Here is a 16,394-nt window from a genome sequence, read left to right as displayed (position 1 = left end):
CCTCACATTCAGGAGTCCATGCTCAAATTTGTTTGTAAACAATTCCTGGTGAATTCTGAAAAGGAAATATTTTTGCACTATAATTTGTCTTGGATCCAAGCATGAATTTACCTTGACTATAGAAAGTCTGTGTGTACTGCACTTGATTGAACATTCTCACTACCTCATATATGTTTCTGTGGCCTATGCTTATCTAGGTCAGAATGCATCATATGCTGAGGAAACAGGACATGCTGGCTGCCTGTGAAAAAGTGAATGTCCAGTGAAAGCAACAATAGTAGGAGTGTTCAAAACCATGTTAGAGATAAGCCTGATTACAAGTTCAGTACCCTAAAGTCAGTATAGGTTTAGCCTAGGTTTCCTGCCACCACTTTATTTGCTCCTGCTTGAAAACATTTCCCTTTGTTTTGGAAAACTGATGAACGCATTCTAAATATTACTGAAATTACTTTTTGAATTTATGGAGAGAAGGTACCAAGGCAGATTGGATATCAAAAGGCAAGCGTAGTGATGGCTCTCTTAATTATCTTGCATTTCAAGGACCATTTTACTCCTTTAGCAGGCTAAAAAAAAGAAACTTTTTTACCACTCATGGCTGCCTACATGCAATCTGCTGAGCCTTCAGGAAGACAAGCAATATTTTTCTGCTTGACCAGAATATAAATCTGTCCTTCTTCCAGAGGCACTGCTACTTCAGACATTATGTCCAGAAAATTGTAGGTTACAAGTTAGAGAGTGCAATACAGAGCATTTATTTATAGTTATGTGAGGTATCATCAGACAGAACTGGGAATTTCTGAATTTAGAATTAGCAATACTTTGCACCTGCCTAATAACTTCACAGAGCTGTGTTATCAGACATGTCTTCTCTTTTCCCATCTCCCCTCTTACCTTTTAAGCCTTTCTTCCTCTTTTGCCTCCAATAGATCTCTTTTGGTCTGTTCTGTCATTGGAGTTCTTTCTGCAACAAGAAGGTGGAATGTTTTCACTCTGTATCCATAAATCTTGTGGTCATTGTATTTTAAGTCGATAGAACCCAGACCTGTCCTTTGCATCGTGGAAATAAACTTCCTCCATTCAAATCCTTTTACTTTCACAGACTTGGGAGTCCTTGGGTAGAAAATTTGAGCTCCAAACCATCTTCTTCATAAACAACTAAATAAAAAAAAAAAAAAAAAAAAAAAAAACAACAACCCACATTCTATATATTCCTTCTTTATTTCTTTATATTGGGAAATGGAGTGGAGAAGTCAACATCAATAGCAAAACAGCAAGTACACACGTGTTATCTGTTAAATAACAGAATCACTACTTTTGAAAGGGGATGCCCTAGGAAGTGAAACAATTAGAATAGTTTTAGATTTTCAAACTGGAACACATCATGGTAATGAATATTTAAAAAGAAATCTAGTTAAAATGTATGTTGAATGTCTTTTCCTTGTGGTTTTGTGTGTGAGAGTACAAAGAAGGCAAAAAAGAATAAAAGCATAAGGGATATAAAAATAGTGAAAAGAAATGAGGTTAATATTTGATGCTTTTGTTTTCCTGAGATTATTGTTCTGTCATAATTTGCCTTCCTGTTTTCCTGCTACAAAAATTTTGATAAGCTGATATGCAATATGCTGATAACAAATTTTGAAAACTTGTGTATAATTTTAATCCCATAGCATAATGCACACATCTCTAAATTGACATACATGTTGTAGGAAAATACATTTTCAAAACTTACTTATTCATAAATATTCAAAATATATTAATAATTTTTATTAAATTTTGGATGAGTCATCATGCTTTACTCACTGATATTAGACAAATACCCACAAGAGATCATTATTTAACATTTGAATGACAGCAGCACACAGAAGTTAGTCAGAAATAAGCCCCTTTGTAATACACACATCATGCCAACAGCATGAGGAGATATTAATCTCACAAAGAAGATCTTACCATTTAAAAATACAAGCAGCATGTGAGGGCACAAACCATGGGAATGTGATTCTGTGCATTACTGCATATGTATGTGTCAATACATTTACATACAGTACATGTGTCTATACTTGCACAAATATATAATCATATACCATAAGTATGTATAATAATAAATGTACCACTTATGACTTTTTATTTGTGTATTTTAAAAAGGAAAATCAATTATGAACAATTACTCTCTGGTGTAATTACTAGTATCAACATGCATTTTGTAATCCTAACACTTTCTGTCAGACAGTTTCAGTTTCTTTAAAATTAGTTTAGTGCATGTGGTCATTGTATTAGAGATACATAAAAACTATTAGTTAAATAAAAATATATTTGAATCTTTATTCTGACATTAACTTGAGTAGTTCATAAAATAAGCCATAGATTTTGAATATGGAGATATAAATATGTATTTATTGATTCTCATAATAAATTATAACCTGATCAAAAGCCTGAAGACAGATGAAAGCCTGACTGGATGTACTCCTGATGATCTGCTGGATATTTCCTGGGACTATGTATATTACACTGCTTTCTTTAGTGAGATAAGGTTATGCTTCCATCATGGTTGTTAAGTTTAATTTAGTGTCAGGTAGCTGACAAACAAAATATGCCTTCTCTAATGAATATTCTGGTTCAATGAATATTGTTGGAGGTATTTTTGTGGTTTGTAGATAGTGAAATTTCAAAGATCTCAAAATTTTGGAAACTTTATAAGGCACACAGATAATTGTCATAATTTCCTATTTTACATCAAAGCATATTTTTTAGAAAGCTTTATGACTGCTTATCCTCTTTTTGTCTGAGGCTATTTCAGTTGTTAATTTAATGTAAAATAGTCTTGACTGTTTTGGGTAAAGTATATCAGGAACTGGAGGAAAAATCTATCCTTGACTCCTCTTGGGAAGTTCCAATTAGTCCTGGCTGAATGTGTAACAGACCATCTCTGCCATCTGTGGGTCTGTAATTACAGGATCTGTAATTTCATTTACATAAAGGAAGGATACTTTTCTAGCCAACAGTGTGAATACTTAGTCCCAGTACAGCAGCTGAAAACTAAAGAATGAGCCCTAAGGCCAAGCACATTTTTTTGCTACAAGCTTTGCAAAGTGTGTATCTTTTTGGGTCCTCTTTAATCCAGTTTCCTCAACGGTTTTGGTGGGTTATCCAAATAATTTTTGTTCAGTGGAATGGGAAGTGAATTCCAATCTGTAGAGCAAGTTGGAAGAATGCAGTAGATCAGCTGAAAATCCATTCAAACTATCCAAGTATTATTTGGATATGATTCTCTTTAGTTCACAGAATTTCATAGACTATGCTCTATTTAATTTTGCAGGCTACATGATTTCTTGGCATATATAGTATATTTTTTTTAGTCATATCCATATCCATCAGCGACACGTCTATACCATCCACTTCAAAGTGAAAACAGTGCAATGTGACTTCACCTAAAAGTGTGAACAATGATTTATGTCTGAAAGTTTAACTATATTAAAAGTGCACTGGGCTGTGTTGACAAGACATGTTTGCTGCAGTTTGGGAACATGTAGTTCTAAATGGCAGTACTGTATTTCCTGTCATTTTATGCTCATGGTGACCAAGGAAAATGTAATGGCTATAGTGTTAAGACTGATTACACCAATACAAATTTGATAATGAGTGGATTATGCTTTCTCAGGTGACTTTTAATTATGCCAATATTTATTTATTTCTGTTGAAATTGTCAGTAGAAATAACATTTATTTTTGAAGAATAGGAAGTGAGGTTGTGATTATGTCATATGTTTGGAAGATAAATATCAAGGGATCCATTTAGTCATCTGTTAGTCAACTTTCTCCTAATTATGAACCTCCTTATAATCTCAAGTGAAGATTATTGCAAAACATTCTTACAGATTATTACTAGTGATAATTGAAAGTGCAAATGTGAGACTTTGGAAAGTTGAAATTTAAGATTAGCTATTAGTTAATTCTGTGAGTTTATTAAAACGTTGTTGCACTTGATCAACATATTTACTTAGATTATCTGTATTATAAAATATGAATACATTTTAAAAAAACTGTGTGTGATATTTAATAGAATTTATATTGATTCAAATCACTCATGCTTGACAAATCACATCTACATGACAGTTAAGGAGTAAGGACAGTACTGAGCTGGAATGCTAGGGCTTTAAATTTTTGTTTTTTGTTATTTATGAGTATTTTAAATGATACTGAACTATAGGGGATAATTTGTGTTAGTTGTTTTTCATCTTTTAGAAATTACCTATTTTTGATGGAGAAATATTAATGGCATCAATTCTCAAGAATCACTGCGTTTGCAAACATTAATTTCTAAAGCAAATCATCTTTTATTGAATCTGTAGTCTTAAAAGGATTAATAACCACATTTGAAATCTGGCCTTGCTGCAATTCTATGAGTTGAATTGCCATGTTTACAGTAAAATGTAACTATTACATATCTCCCAGGCTCTAAATTTGTAATGCCACATTGGGGAAGCAGTTTCTAATCCATACAGCACTGACAAAAATGACAAAATAATTCATTTTCAGAGAATGTAAGCTCTGTCCCGAAATGTAATGAAAATGTGTTACAGAAACTTGCATTGCAGAAGGGGGTCTATCTTTTAAAATCATAATTCTATGGCTTTGTTTCTTATTATTTAGTTTGAGCTCACACAACAGAACCCTTGCATTGAAATATTTTCTCATTTTAAGGAATTAATGGCTCTCTACCAGCCCTTCAACATGTAAAATGAGTAGGTTACTTGTGTCCAGTACATCCAAAAAGAGCCAGGATAAAATAAACATAAGGAGTTGGATATCTTGGAAAAAATCTGTCATGGGTTTGGGTTAATCATCTCCAGAAGAAATTCAACTTGATGCCTGAAATGTAAGACTTCTTGGAGAAAGCAGTAAAGCCTGAGGCAGTGTTGATCTGAAGGAGTGCTCTCCATGGGTCAGAGCTGCTCTGCTGGCAGAGTGCAAACCCAGTTCACAACAGCGGTACGCTGAAAACTTGTAAAGGACTGCAGGGGCCTTACAGTGCACGCACTCAAGCTTCAGTTACATAGTTCTACTGGTCCAGTTTCTTATTATAAAATAAAACTGAAAAATAAAATCTGTGCCTAATTTTCTAGCCTCCTGTCTGTCAATAATAGTGTAGGATTTTTTCAGTATTCATGGAATGAAGCAATCCTGAAATTATGTTTAAAAATAAATATGTAAAACATAATTTATGTGTATTTATGCAGTGCACTTCAGTGTCTGAGTATTTATAAATTATTTAGACATGTGACATTTTTATTAATATTTATGCTTTTCACATTCAACTACAAAAAAAAAAAATTCTATTTGCCCAAAGTTTGTGGACAGGAGATACTTGCCCTAGATAAATACCAACTAATATTATGAATTCTTTTTATGGTTCTAGTCTTCAGGGTTTCTGTATTCATATATTCAATGTTTCTGACCAAATATTTCACCTGCTTCTGTACTTTCTCTTTGTTCCTGACTCTGCTGTTTTGCAGACTGTTGTAATTTGTGGTGGCATAAGGATTTTATTAGTGCATCAGATATGAATGTTGTCTCTAAGCTAGTGTGTTTGTTTGTTCCAATAAACTTCTAAAACTAGGATTTCATACAATGTATAGGTGGTTACCTGTGCTTTCATAACATATGAATTTACCAGTTTCTATTAACCTAAAAGGAACTGCACACACACACACACACAAATATCTTACTGTTCTTTTGCTAATAAGGACCCAGTGATGACTTCAGTAGAAAGGAGATCTCACCTAAAATGTCATCAGAGATTGAGAAACTACTTTTTCTCATTGTTGAATTAGATGATATAATAGTTCAGGTAGTTTTATTTGCATGTCCTTCAATTCTGCATTTCTTTTTCCTCCTTTTCTTGATATTTTATGTCCAAGATCTTTGTAGTGTGCTATATGCACTATATGTGCTATCTCAGCCAGTGTCAAAGTAAACAAGTTGATTCCACATTCAGATCCACAGGTTTTAATACTGCATAAGGCAATCATTTTAGATGAATAGATCCCTGAGTACCAAAGCATTTCAAATCCTTTTTCATTTGACCATTCAGTGACCTGATAACTATTTCCTGTCCCTAAGAAAGGTCATGACCCAGGTCTTGGAGTGCAAAAGACAGATAATTTTAGCAACAAGTTAAATCCAAATGGATTTGGTTGGAGGGGGTAAAGGAGAATAGGTTTGGTTAATTTCCTTTAAAATAAAGTGTTACAAAACTTGTATTAAGCATGTCCTGTTAAAAGTGTTCGTTGAATTTGTTGCTGCCTTGTTTGGGTGCCTGGGGACTGTGGTCAATATTGCAGTGTTTTGTTTATTTGCTTTGCTTTCACTGAACAGTACCCAATACATTTTTTTACACTTCAAAAAGCAATTGCTAAAGAAGTGGTCATTAAAAGGGCATATTCAGATATATTCAAAGTGCTTTCCAAATTGAGTGTTTCAAGCACTAAAATCATATTAGTATGTGAATGGTTTTTAAACATAGGCCACAGACTCGGTGTCTGTAAAAGTGCCACGAATGTTACATAACACAAATGCTCTTCTTGCAAAAGAATTTCCATTTGGTATAATGATATGAATAAGGACTATAATGTAGTCTTAGAAATATTTTATAGGTATAAATCTTGCTTCAATTGGAATCCATGGCACATTTAAAATCACGATTAAAGGAATGTTTCCTGTAGCTATATATTTTAATAATTGCATTTTTCTAAGCACTTTCAGAGATGAAGTAAAAGAAGGCCTTCACACCAGAGCTTTTAATTAATTTCAAAATACAATTTATTAAAGTTTGCTTTAAAGAAATTTTTTTTTTTCTATTCTGTAATGGTGTTATGGAAAATTAGTGTTATCAATGAGGTCAGAGATCTACAGAATTCCAAAGAGGCCATTTTCACAAGTTTAATATTAAACACACATTGAATTAGCTTTCTGTTTTTCTAACTAATAACTTTGTTGTTCAGATACATTTTTGAAGCAAAATATCAGAATAACACTCTAAAATTTAAATAGAGAAACCTAAAATTTTATGCTGTTCAATAATAACTCTTACAGCAAAGTTCTATAGCTTTTGTAGATTTTATGTAATCTAGAATTGAATGTGTGATGGAGCTACATAATTTTACAAGGAATTCCAAGTAACTCAAGTATTTTAATGAAAATGTACAATCATGCAGTGATACCTATGTAACTTTTATGATGTGTTATTTCCGTAATGTAAATCTTCCTACTTCATAACTCTGCAGTTAAATTCTTATCAAAACATGTCAGCAGTTTCTGGAAATTTGTAGGTTTTTGCTAGTTTGATGTATGCACTGCAGATATTTTATCTGGCTTGTGAGTATAAAAAAGGTAGAAATACTGAATTTTGCAGTTATATATTTTTTTTTCATGTTGGTAAGAAAGGCTGGAATTTAAGATAATATTTTTGAATACAATTTTGTTTACATGACATTCTAGAATTGTTCTGTCTTGGCAGGTTTATTGTCTAGTTCCCAATCCATCATTATAACTTCATAAATTAGCACATTTATAAAATGTTGTAGATAACCCAGACCAGACAATGAGATAAAGAAATCCAAGTACCCAAACAAAAGAACTTCACTTTCACAGTCATCATTAAGCAAGTACATTATGAATAACTGTATTTTTTTAATGGTTTCTAAATGCACATTGAGTATCAGGCTTACTAAGACCCTGACTGTGGAAAGATTTTTCTCTCAAACACATGTATGCTTTTTGTTTTCTGATAAGAAGCAAGCTCAGCAGTTTTCACTTTATGAGGAGGCCGGTGATATCTCTTGTGAAAGACAGAATGTGACTTTCAAAAAGGAGGAGTTTAAACTCCACTGTGTATTTTTAAGTTAAATTTACGGAGTATTTGCTTTAGTACCTGATGTATATTTTGTAATTGAGAAATTAGCAGTGAATGTAAAAAGAAAGGAAGCTATGTGCCAGTAAGCCAGAAAGTTCTGATTTAACCTACCAATGACCTGGCTTTGTTTGTTCAGATGACAGTTCTAAAAGTGCGCAGAGAATATTCCCTTTTAATACAGTTATTTGCCGCAAGCCGTGACCTCACTGCCTGTCGGGGAGCAGGTCTGAATTGGCCCTTTCTCTGATATCGTGACATTGCTTCTGTTGCCTCGATTGTGACCTCTGATTGCACGATACCCCTGAGAGTTCAATTTAATAAGCGTGACTCCTGACTCTTAGCCAGGTCTGCCTTCTTAGGTTTTGTCAGACTCTACTTGTAGTCTGGTCTACATATGCTAAAACACTGCATAGGCTGTCATCATGCTATGTGAGTTGTGTGCACTGTATTCAAAATTCTCTTTCGAGCATCTTTCATTTATTGCAAATGCAAATGTTTATAAAATCTTTCTTGGAATAAATTTTCGAAGTTGTTTCTTTCACATCTATGGCTGCTTGGGATTTTTGGGTTTTATACCTTTGTGCAGATACTACTCTTTCACTAAATCACTAAGCATGTGTGTTATCCATGCATCATACCAATTTCTTGCCTCTAAATTTTATTTCCTCTGTGAGAGTGTTGTATATTTTATGACTTCCCATGCAGTATGTTTGTTCATTATAGAAATATTAGGGGCAAATCCCTTTTTCTCACTGTATAATTGGTATAGTCACACCACAAGACAGTACTGATAAGCACCCAGAGCATTGTAAGATGTAGTGACCCAGGACCAGTCACGTGAAAGCCGAAGAATCTGTTTGGAATCCAGGAGAAGGTGAGTAGAATTAAGACATTTTAAATACCATTGAAAGTAAGTTATATTTGTTTTAGTGACAATTTTGCTACATCATTGCATTCTTTTCTCCCGTTTTCCTCCTCATCTAGCCAGAATGCTGAAGAAGAATCTGTTCTGAGACCTGGATGCCTTGAGGGTGATGATGCTGTTCAGATATTTCTCCAAATTTTTGCATTCACTGAACCAGAATATGGAGAAGTTTAAAGATTGAAAGTTTCAAGAACCGTGGTACAAGTTACAGATGAGTTTCTGTATTTATTTACATGCATTTTCTGTATTCTCATTGCAGATATGTACCCATTTTTCTAGCCTCTGTATCAGTACCTGTAACTGAGTGCTTCTAAAAGAATTACTGTTTCAGAAGAGCAGAAAAATCTTGCTAAACAAAATAATGCTTTGGGCTTACTTTTGTAGTTACATTAATTTTTTTCTGTAAATATTACCATTTAATTATTCTTTATTTCTTCAAGTGCTTTAAGGAATTAATTTGACCTTTTAAATCAGATTTATTTTTATTAAAATTGTTTATTTTTTATTAAAACTATATCAGGATCTTTCTTATGAAACAAGATCTGTATAAGTAAGAAAGTGCGTATTTTCTTGTTACACTCAAACTTGGCAATGAAATTCTATTATTTCTTCATGACAGTGACTGTTTACAGTGAAGTAAAATCAAGTAAAATCTTGTTTTGGCCAGGTTTTTCCTTTTTTTTTTTTTTTTTTGGGTAGACAAATTCATGTAAGATTATGGAATTTTAATAACTCAATTTAGTCTCTAAGGTTTTAAAAGTCATAGTATAATCATCTGTTTCCTTCTTCTGGAGTAAATAGTATAAGATTAGCTGCTAAATTTCCTTAATCTTAAGTGAGAGTTTGCCTACCTAATTGAAATTTATGGGATTTCACTCCTCTGGATCAGACCTTAGTGCTCTGTAAATTCCTGTGCTATTGGCAGGAGATTAGATCATCAGCTGCAAACAAGCAAAGTTACAAGTGAGCAAGTTTTAACTTCTTGTTAGACAACTGGTAAAACAAATTACACTTTTAAATTCATTAGTTATGGCTGTGTTAAAAGCTATTGCAAATATAAACAGAATGCATATGAGGCAACTTCACGTATTTGGAATCATCATGGTATTTAGGTTGTTCCCTCCTTTTCAAACAAATTGTGTATATATGTAAATAGAAATACATATCTAAAGCCAGTGAGTAGGAGAGTTTGGTAGCAAGTTTAGATGAAAAGTGCAGTAAAAATAAACTAATTTAAATACACCTACAATAAGCATAAACTGTTTAAACTCAAGATTAGGGACAGTTAAATTATTCACAAATATAACTGAGGGGTTTGTGTTCATCTTCCTGCTAAAAAAGAATTTTAATAAAGCTCTAAACAAAAATCTGTAAAAGAACAGGAGGAGTCAGGGCTAATTTATTCCTTTTTTAATTGATTCCTTCATTCAGTAGGTAAATCATTCAAACCATCTCTGCATGGATAGAGAAAACCTGTGCCATTGTAACTATAACTGATCCAAAATCAATATAATTAAGTCAGTTCCATACCTGAGGATACAATTGAATATGTATTGTTTTCTCTATAAATATATACAGTGTTTTAATTCTCGTTTGTTTTCCTGTGTTTGCCAGCTGAAAGTCGCAGTTTAATTAGTGAAGAAATCTATATGGATGCTAAGCTCCTGGAGATATATGTATTGAGAATTATCCTGGGGCAACTCGTAGACAAATTGTGGTTTTCTTTTGCTTTCTTGCCTGACCTTCTTTACAAATGGAAGGTTTTTGGTTTTTTTTAAATAGATCTACAAAACCCTGGAATTTCATATTGTTTATTGTCTTCCATGATGTATCAACCAATTAAATATAACTCAATAAGAAGAATTAGTCCTTTTATGTCTGTATTTATTTATAGACACTGATAAGTTTAGTGTTTATGGTTGTTTTTAAGCTGGATGTAAATATATAAGAATTACACACAGTTGGGGATTAACTAATTTTAGATGTATTCTTAAGAAAAAGAAAAGACTCTCAGTCTGAGACTTTTTTTCCATTTAACTCAATGAACATAAAGTCAAGTCTTGTTTATACAATGTTTGGCATAATGATAGGCCTGATCTTCAGTGCTACCTCTTGGTTTTGCTATGGAGTAAATGAAACAGCAGCCTTGCACTCAGTGTAGACTTTGTGTGTGTATTTGACAATGGAGAATAGTTCTGCTGTTACACATTACTGTGCTGACAGAGCTGTGAATTGTTGTCATGGTGTGTTCATCAACTACCAATAGGTATTTCAAGTCAACATCAGAAATTAAGCCAGAAATAGTTCTGCTCAAGCAAAAGAAAACCATTTTAAATTGAAAAATATATAATATATTGATCTATCATATATATATATTAAGTATATTATATAAGTAGAATGGATAATAAATCCAGAGGCATTCACAACTAAACTACGTATTGACATTAGTACAATAATTTCATTATTTTACTTTCAGTGTTACTCTGCATTAAGTACATTAAGATCATGCGTGGTACTTGGGCACATCATATGTATTGATGAGCATGAGATCTTAAAACGAGTTCTTCTATTATTCAGATAACTTTCTAGAAAAAATGTATATTCTTAAGAGTAAACATAATAAAGACATTTTTGAAATGAAAATTCTGAAGCGTTGACACAAAATTACATGCTTTAATTATTCATAGAAAGTATAAGACAATTACTAATGTAATATGTCAGCTTTATTGACTAAATTAATTCTGCTCCTGAGTAATGATGGTTCTTTTGTTTCTTTTAACACTTGGCATATGTATTGTCTTGCCAATTGGAAGCCTCCAATTTTTATTTTGAACAAAAGTTTTGTTGGGTTTGAATTTTTCTGTCCCTTTCTTATACTTTTAAGTTCTTCACTACAAGCAAAACCTACCTTAACTTTTGTTACACTCAAAATTGGTTCTATTGTGTAGGTTTTGCCCTCTTTGTAGTGAACAACATAGTAGTTAGACCTCCTGCACTCCTACAAAATGTTCCTTTGTACTTGTTATTTTGAGAATTCCTTTGGAAGATCTTATGTCTTAAATAATTTTACTTGGTTTATTGAATTTAGAGAAAGCTATTCCTTTGGTTTGGAGTACGTATAAAGTGGTAACTCTTCTTGCTTGGAAATACTATTTCATCACTGAGCAACTAAACACTTGTACTGAAGTTCTGATTTCTTCTGTCATTTCATTTTTAGAAGTGGGAATGGATAGAAATAAAATCTATCAAAATATTCTGTAAAAAAAGGGGGTTTTATGTTATGCATCTCTTATATTTCTCCTCGACAGTAAAATATCCTCTCTTCAGTACACAACATCCATCATTAAGGGGTTTATTAATTTCCAAAGTTTATGAGAAAAACTAGAGATAGTGTGTACTAGGCAGATTTGAAATTTGAGACAAGAAACTATGTGAGACTGTAGGCACCAAGGGTAAACAAAACAGGTTCAGTCAATTTCCATCTTATTTATACCTTACATTTACTGATGAATAAATAAGCATTGAAATGCTGAACATACTATTCCAAAATATTTTTTTACTCCTCTTGATTTCTTCAGTTCTTCAAGAGTCTTGACTATGCAAAGAACTCTTGGTAACTCTTGGCTGTACTCCAGATTCATTTCTCAACAATGCTGTTGATGAAATTTGCCTGTGCAGAATGGCTGAAGCGGGTACTGTATAGACTCCAGAACACTGTGTTCATAGAAGACTGCACAAAAGAATAATGGGAAAGTGTGGTATAGCACTGTAAAATATTTAATATTCTTTTTGAATTTGTAAACACCCGAGTGGATCCTGAAGCATGCTGACTGCAGGTAGAAGTAGTTTACATCAGGAACTCTTCTCTTTCTCTCCATTTGGATAGAGTGTCACCTCTGTAGCTTCTTAATTTTTGGTTTTTGCAGGGATGTTTTGGTTTTTGTTTTTGTTTTTTTTTAAGAATCAGCTCAGTATTTCAAACATAAAGCAATTCAATATTCAAACAGTCATTAATTAGCAAAAAAAATTGAGATGAACAGTTGGTTGTGTTGCAGCTTCCTGTACATAATAGGTGAAATAGTTGTTTTGGTTCATACATCAATGCAGAAAAATGTCATATGTCTTAGGAAATATCACAGTATGAAACTGCTGTTTGTTACGAAGAAAATTATAGAAGATAAATTAGAAATGGTATTTAATGTAAATTGAGTAGTACAGGAAGTGATAACAACCCATAAAATTTTCAAGAGCTGATCAAATTGTAAGGAACAGTGTTTAATGATGCCTTGATGTCAGTACTAGGAAAATGAACCTTATGAAGCAGTTCAAGTGGAAATGTACTATGTTACAAGGAGAGTAGAAGATGGGAGCTTTTTAATATAGAGTGGTAGTTTGCAATGTATTTGTATGATCAGAGGGTTGCAATAGAAGAAGCTAAGTAATTATGAGATACGGGAAGAAATTCTTTGATACTACTGGGATATAAATAGAGATAAATAACTTTAAATTATATGTTTTAAAAGTACACCAATGAGGATGAAATAAGACTTAGATTTGCCTCAGTGTGGGAAAAAGAAAATGTTGAGCTTAAACAGAAAGCTAGGGACAGATAAATAGTAGTGGTATATTCTGCAAGGGCAGGAACAAGTAGAAAAATAGAAAATAATGAGAAAGTACAAGTATGAAATCCTGTTTTCCTTGAATTCAGAAGCTGAAATTTGTACTTTTTCACTGGTTTAGAAATCTCAGCTAAAGGATTCAGATTTTGTATAATCTAATAATGAGACATCAAAGAGAGAACACAGAAAGCACAGTCTGAAATATGATAACTGTTGAAACAGAATTAACTAGTTGGTGAAGACATTAGAGAAGAAAAGTAGGTTTGCAGATCAAATAATAATGTAGTAGGCCTTATTTGTAGTTTGAAAAAAAACACAAAATACCTGGTTAAAAGAAGAAAAGGGCTCAAGTTTTAGGAAAAACTCTATTTTATTTTTTTTCCTTTCTGTAACTACTTTTATAATGTTTGAAAGACATTCTCTTGTACATTGATCAGCCCTCCCATGTTCAAGACTCCTTATTGATTGATAATTGATAAAGAACTCAATAAAACATTTTTAGGCATCAAAAATTATGTAGGTCATAACCTGAGGTAGTATTGTTTTGTTGAAATTCTATTTAATTTTTGTTCATCTGTGAAATCACTCAGACACTACTATAAATACTTTTATTTCATTCATTCTGGTCCTAGAGATGGAAGTCTATATAGTCAGAAGTCACTCAAATGAAAAAATACCTTCTAAAATTAACTAATATGTCAAAAGAAAATGTTTTCAAGGTAAAAATGTATCTACCCCATTATCTGAAAATTCCAGACCTGAGCTGTAGATAAACATTATCTAGGGATGCTATAAGGTTCAGCAAGAACTCTGTGCCAATTTCTGCCACATGTGTGGAAGTAACGTATATATTTCTACTATAAAATTATTCACAGAATACCTGTAAGCATACTAAAGAACACTCTAAATACCATTCTTTTTCCAAAACAAGGGCCTGTTGTGATTGCTGTGTAAGGGATGGTAGTATTTAGTGACTCTTGAAAAAGTACACTTCTGACAAATGTTTTAAGTTCTCTGTGGAAAAAAAATTCCTCTCATTTCTCTTACATTCTACTATATAGGTGGATTTTGGGGGTGAAGGGCAGTGAGGGTTGTAATTTTTTAATTATTGTTGTTTTCTTATATTTTTCTAAATACTTCACTTTTTTGCCTTAATAGCAGGAACAACACATCAGTCTTTCTGTTCTGCGTATATTATACAGATTGTGTCAAAAATAAGGCTTTTATGTAACTTTTGTTTTAACATGAAAAAAAATGAGATAAAAAAGTTGGATTTTAGATCTGAGATTTCAAGGTAATTTATAAATTACAATACACATATTAATATAATATACACATTATATTACTGTATAAGAAACAGTAGAAATTATAAATCCTCACAGGGTAGATAATTTTAATTTTCAATAAAAATATTGTTTTTTAGATTTTATGCATTCATACACATACTTGCACACATATGCCCTCATATTATGTATTTCTGAGCAGTAATTTATGCCACAATACTGACATAGAAGAAAAATGTAATGTATTAATAGCATAGACAATAATTTTATACCCAAGTTCAGCTACTTAATTCTTGTATTAAGAACACAAATTCCAGAATACCTATTGAGAAAATTAACTCTTGTCACAGATTTTTTAATTAAGAGAGGAAAACTTAGAATGCTGAAGAATTTTCAAGCCCTTCCTTCACATTGTAGGTCTTAGGTTTCTTAGTCTTTTATTTGTATTGTACTCCCTATGAAGCAAGGTTTGAAATTATTTCAATCACGTTCTAAACACAAGATTTGAAAGGTTCAATACAGGGCAAGCTTCTCCATGTATTTATCAAGAAGTATGACATATTAAAGTTAGACCTTTTATGTTCCCATCATCAACAAATAAATTTGGAAAAAAAATTACTCTGTTGAATCGGGTTCTTTAATCCTCTCACATATGAGTTGATGAAGCGTGGAATGGAATAACTGTTATTTACAACAACCAGGATTGGTGTTTTCCAGGCACAGAACTTGAGTTCATCCTGAATGCAGACATTGTATAACCATCCTCCTTCCTTTTGTATGCTGGTATGTTAACAACGCTTGTCCTAGCACTGGGGAACATGGGTTTCAAGTACCCCTTACCCTGATGAGATTTGAATCTCCAGCTTCCACATGCCAAGCTATTCTGTTGGCTGTGTTTCAGTCCTCTTTTAGCAGTGACAGTTAGAGCTGAGGGCACAATACCCATATATCTTGAAGGAGAGAAAGAAAACTGACTCCATGTAGAACTTAGGGCACTGCACCTGAAGTAGTTCATAGATTCTTTCCTCTTTTACTTTAGTTCACTTAACAGGTTACCCAGAGATAGTCTAATTTAAAGTACATCGTAGGATCCATTTTTTAAACTGAACATGAGTCATACTGTCTCAGAGCAAACTCAGGAAACAAATTTGAGTGATGAAGGATGACATTTTTCTGGATACCAAAGTTCGGGTCCTTAGGTTTACATGTGGATTTGGCAACCCAGAAAAGAATTTGTTACTTTCCTATAATATGCAGTTCCAAAGATATTTCATGTGCCAGGGCTTTTCTAAGTTCCCTCCATTTGGATGCTCAAATTTGGTAGGAAATTGCCAGTAGGTGGCCCTGACTACTGCGGTGTATCTGGCCTAAGTGCACTGTATCTGTGTGGATGATTATTTGGCAACACCTAAAAATCATTACTGTATTAATGCCAAGTGTAAGACAATTCCAATCTTAAATTATTAACATGTGTGTCATGTAAAAATAAAAAAATGAAAGGTCAAAAAGATTGAAGTCTCAGAGTGATAATCTAATGACGGTATGATACTTTACCTCTGTAATTAATTTGGGTTTTGATGCCTTCTTTGATGTATTTCTGTTTTCTTTGATAGTCTTAGAGTTGTCCACATTTAACAATTAAAGATTATCGGTCTGATC

At 32.8% G+C, this 16,394-nt stretch overlaps 1 protein-coding gene across 1 annotated transcript in view; it reads left to right on the top strand.

The window, feature by feature from the left end:
• The window catches only part of LOC131572828 (leucine-rich repeat and IQ domain-containing protein 1-like), a 103,894-nt gene that overhangs the window by 65,982 nt on the left and 21,518 nt on the right, over positions 1 to 16,394 (top strand). The window contains exon 23 of the mRNA XM_058826211.1: positions 499 to 504. Within this exon, the coding sequence (XP_058682194.1) occupies positions 499 to 504 (6 nt within the window). The remainder of the gene's footprint in view (positions 1 to 498; positions 505 to 16,394) is intronic.

The sequence above is a fragment of the Poecile atricapillus genome, chromosome Z (genome assembly GCF_030490865.1).
Source record: "Poecile atricapillus isolate bPoeAtr1 chromosome Z, bPoeAtr1.hap1, whole genome shotgun sequence".
NCBI classification, from domain to species: domain Eukaryota; kingdom Metazoa; phylum Chordata; class Aves; order Passeriformes; family Paridae; genus Poecile; species Poecile atricapillus.
Note: the sequence above shows the minus strand (reverse complement) of the source record. Positions and strands in the feature narration are given on the sequence as shown.